This window comes from Macaca nemestrina, chromosome 5 (assembly GCF_043159975.1).
Source record: "Macaca nemestrina isolate mMacNem1 chromosome 5, mMacNem.hap1, whole genome shotgun sequence".
In the NCBI taxonomy this organism is placed as follows: domain Eukaryota; kingdom Metazoa; phylum Chordata; class Mammalia; order Primates; family Cercopithecidae; genus Macaca; species Macaca nemestrina.
Window position 1 is genome coordinate 26946347 of NC_092129.1, and position 4713 is coordinate 26951059.

A 4713-nucleotide genomic window follows, 5' to 3' on the forward strand; every position below is an offset into this window, starting at 1 on the left:
TTTCAGAGAGCAGCAAACAGATCTGGCTGTTCACTGCTACATTTGCAGCCCCAAACACAGTGCCTGCAACATGGCAGGCACTCGATAAATTCATAGTAAGAATTTCTTAATTAACTAAAAATGAGTGATATCTAAGTATGTTTTTTATCCACTCAAGTACTAACAAAATTTTTCCCAATCGAAAGAAAAAAAATTATAAAATTAGAAACTCTTTTATAAAATTACTAAATTTCAGTTATAGACTTCTCTTATCAATGTTAGTAAATGGAAATGAAACACCCGCAAAAAAAAGTCCTGCTGCATTTTTCCAGTTTGACAATTGTGCTACTCAACACAAAAATCCAAAATTTCCCTTCTCACAATCATCTGTGAAAATCATACTATAACACACATCAAACAGATCGTACCCAGAATACAACTTCTACAAATTCCCATTTTGTATTTCCCACAAGGCTCTTGACACATTCCACACCATTCCATACCGGTCTTTTATATTTTCCTGAGTTATGGCTCCTCCTATCTGAATACACTCTTTTGTGATGCTGGGTGGGAGGATGGTTGCCCTTAATCTTCTGAAGTTCTAGCTGCAAATTCATACTGGGATTCCTTAGGACCTTTCCCCTTTTTTTCCTCATAAGAGATTATTTCTATTCCCTATTTCCCTTTCATAATAAAAATAATCTTTACATGGCAAGCTGCAAGAATCTAAATTGAATGCTTCTTTGCCCTCATTGACTTAATTGGTCCTCATAATACAAAGCTTAAACTCATCAATAGTATTTTAGAATCCTGCTAAAATGTGTTAGAAACAAAGATTGAGCTGCCATCTTGCGTCCCCGCGTGTGTGCGCCTAATCTCAGCTGGTCCACCCGAGACCCCTTGAACACCAACCCTAGTCCCCCGCGCGGCCCCTTATTCGCTCCCACAAGATGAAAGAAACAATCATGAACCAGGAAAAACTTGCCAAACTGCAGGCACAAGTGCGCATTGGTGGGAAAGGAACTGCTCGCAGAAAGAAGAAGGTGGTTCATAGAACAGCCACAGCAGATGATAAAAAACTTCAGTTCTCCTTAAAGAAGTTAGGGGTAAACAATATCTCCGGTATTGAAGAGGTGAATATGTTTACAAACCAAGGAACAGTGATCCACTTTAACAACCCTAAAGTTCAGGCATCTCTGGCAGCGAACACTTTCACCATTACAGGCCATGCTGAGACGAAGCAGCTGACAGAAATGCTACCCAGCATCTTAAACCAGCTTGGCGCAGATAGTCTGACTAGTTTAAGGAGACTGGCTGAAGCTCTGCCCAAACAATTTGTGGATGGAAAAGCACCACTTGCTACTGGAGAGGATGATGATGATGAAGTTCCAGATCTGGTGGAGAATTTTGATGAGGCTTCTAAGAATGAGGCAAACTGAATTGAGTCAACTTCTGAAGATAAAACTTGAAGAAGTTACTGGGAGCTGCTATTTTATATTATGACTGCTTTTTAAGAAATTTTTGTTTATGGATCTGATAAAATCTAGATCTCTAATATTTTGAAGCCCAAGCCCCTTGGACACTGCAGCTCTTTTCAGTTTTTGCTTATACACAATTCATTCTTTGCAGCTAATTAAGCCGAAGAAACCTGGGAATCAAGTTTGAAACAAAGGTTAATAAAGTTCTTTGCCTAGTAAAAAAAAAAAAAAAGAAAGAAAGAAAAGAAAAGAAACAAAGATTGAAAATCCTCTGAGGAGTTTTTAGACCAGTACAAGAGATTATATTTTCACACAGCCAACTGCTACCCACAAATGCCATTAGACATATAAGTCAAGTCACCACCTTATCCTTAGGGAATATGTTCCAAGACCCTCAAAAGATGATTGAAATGACAGAAAACACCAAACCCTATATACACTATGTTTTTTTTTATACATACATACCTACAATAAAGTTTAATTTATAAATTGCACACAGTAAGAGATTAATAACAACTAATAATACAACCATCTTACCCAGATAGGGTAATACAACTATCTTACCCAAACAGAGGACAGCTTGTGATTCCAAAATGCTACTTAGAATAACACAAAATTTAAAACTTATCAATTGTTTATTTCTGTAATTTTGCATTTAATATTTTTGGACTGCAGTTAACTGCGTGTAACTGAGACCTGGCAGCATAACCACGAATAAGGTAGGACTCCTATATTTCAGCAGGTCAAAGGATTCATGTACTCCTCTATTATGGTGATGTAACCATTTCCTCTAGGCACTACTCTGAATTACTATGCGAGTGAAGAATTGCTGCCAAGTAACACAACCCTCCCCCGCCAACAACGGCCTAAACAAATTATATGTTGTATTTTTTCTCACATCATGAGATGTCCAGAGATAAGTACTTTCTGGTATTAGTTCAGGAGCTCATAGACGTCAGGGATAAAGTCTCTTCATTCCTCTTAATACTTCTCTCAGAGTGGCTTTGTGGCCATAAGATGATGCTCCACATCTGGAACCAATCCATAATGAAGAAAGGCAAAAACATACACCCACAGAATCTGACCCCTTTGCAAGGAGCTTTCCCAGAGGCCTCACTTCTACCTATAAATCATTGTCCACAATTGGGTTACATGGCCATTGTTATTGGCAAAAGGGACTGGAATTTTGTTTTGAATTGAATACACTGCTGCTTCCCTCACCCCAAATATCTGAATTTTCTGAGTATAAAAAGGAAAATGAATATTGAGTAGGCTACGTCATGTCTACATTTTTATTACCTTTTCCCAAAATGCAGTTTCTTTACATGCCACTTCTGCTAAGCCCTCTCATTGGCTCCATTATTCTCTCCTAACAATATCAATGTGCTTGAAGTGTGTGTGTGTGTGTGTGTATACTCACGTGCACACACACATGCACACATGCACGTGTGAATGAGTTAGCCTCTGGTCCACAGAACACAAAGTATATAATAAATAAAAAAGAAAGAAATTTTGGAGAAGCCTATTTCTTTACAGAAAAGTACACCACTGGTATTTCATCTTTTAAATGTTTATGTGCTATGGAAAGCAAATGATATGCAATATATTCTCTCTCTTTATGTAAGAAAAAAGATGATCTGGACTAATATTTAAAACTTCAAATAACAGACTTCTGATATGAAAACTAAGGCTATTTGAAATTATTAGTTAAGTGTGATACCAGCTAAAAAGTTTAATTTATCTTAGTCTGATTTGATAATCTGATTCTCTGTTTTCTTATACTAAGATATGAAGAACACGTTCACATTCAAAGATAACGAAGCTCTACAATTAGGTCAAAATTTTTAAATCATTGAAGATATCATAAGAGACAATTTCAAGGAAACCTATTAGTAAGATAAAAATTGTGCCGGGCGCGGTGACTCAAGCCTGTAATCCCAGCACTTTGGGAGGCCGAGACAGGCGGATCACGAGGTCAAGAGATCTAGACCATCCTGGCTAACATGGTGAAACCCCGTCTCTACTAAAAAATACAAAGAACTAGCCAGACGAGGTGGCGGGCGCCTGTAGTCCCAGCTACTCGGGAGGCTGAGGCAGGAGAATGGCGTAAATCCGGGAGGCGGAGCTTGCAGTGAGTTGAGATCCGGCCACTGCACTCCAGCCTGGGCGACAGAGCGAGACTCACTCTCAAAAAAAAAAAAAATTGTTCTGTGAGTTTTTAAGGAATGTTGATTGTACGTCCAGAAAGAAGTATGGAATTAATAAAACTGGAGAAGTGTTAAATATGATGCTTATAATGGATACATTAAATATAGATTAAAAACTTCTTATTGAATAAAAAGTTGTATATCTTGACTTCAAATTGATTTATGTAAATCAATTCTCTAGTAATCATTGTAGTAGGAAGAGGTCTAAAGATCACCCACGCCTCAAAAAAGTTTTTTAAGCCTCCGTTTATTCAATCAAACACTAAACTAGGCTCTGTTTTGAAGGGAGTTTTCAGATGTAATTAAAGTTCTAAGTCAGTTCATCTCAATATACAAAGATTATTTAAGAGAGAGAGATAATCTAACCACACGAGCCTGTTAAAAGCAGAAGTAAAAGATAGGAGAGGAGATTGGACAGAATCAAAGCCTGAAAAAGAGTCACCACATCACTACAAGTCTAAAGATGGAAAGTACACATGAGAAAGAATGCAAGCAACCTCTAGGAGCAGAGAGCAGTCCCCAGCTAACAGTCAGCAAAGAAACCAGAACCTCAGTCCTACAGCCACAGGGAACTGATTCTACCCACGACCTTAATGACCTCAGAAGCAGATTCTTCTCCAGATCTTCTAGATAAGAGCCCATCCAACCAATATCTTGATTTCAGCCATAGAGAATCTTAGGCAGAAAGTTTAGCATGCTGGCCTTCTGATCTACAGAACTTTAAGCTAACAAATTTTTGTTGCTTTTAATCATTTTATTTGTGGTAATTTGGTAGAAAGCAATAGAAAACTAATATAGATTTTGGTACCAGGAGTTGGGGAGCTGTCATAACTAATATACAAAATATTGGAATGTCTTTGGAACTAGTCAGTGTTAGAGGCCAAAAGAAGCTTGAGAATAACTTTTTAAGAATCCTGACAGATGAAGCCTAGATTTGCTTTAACAAACTCTTAGTTAAACCATGGATGTTAAATATACTGCTTGAGAAGGCTTAGAATGAAGTAAAGAACATGTTATTGAAAATCAAGGAAAAGGGATCATAATACTCT

The 4713-nt window shown here is 37.6% G+C and overlaps 1 protein-coding gene across 1 annotated transcript; it reads left to right on the top strand.

The window, feature by feature from the left end:
• Positions 1 to 826: 826 nt before the first annotated feature.
• On the top strand, positions 827 to 1655 carry LOC105465525 (transcription factor BTF3). The gene has a single exon (XM_011713970.2). It carries the CDS (start codon positions 930 to 932, stop codon positions 1416 to 1418), a length of 489 nt encoding a protein of 162 aa, XP_011712272.1. The 5' UTR covers positions 827 to 929; the 3' UTR covers positions 1419 to 1655.
• Positions 1656 to 4713: the final 3058 nt, after the last annotated feature.

Bases quoted from the DNA above. Each gene is read 5' to 3' on its own strand.
- LOC105465525 (XM_011713970.2), top strand. From the start codon at position 930: ATGAAAGAAACAATCATGAACCAGGAAAAACTTGCCAAACTGCAGGCA.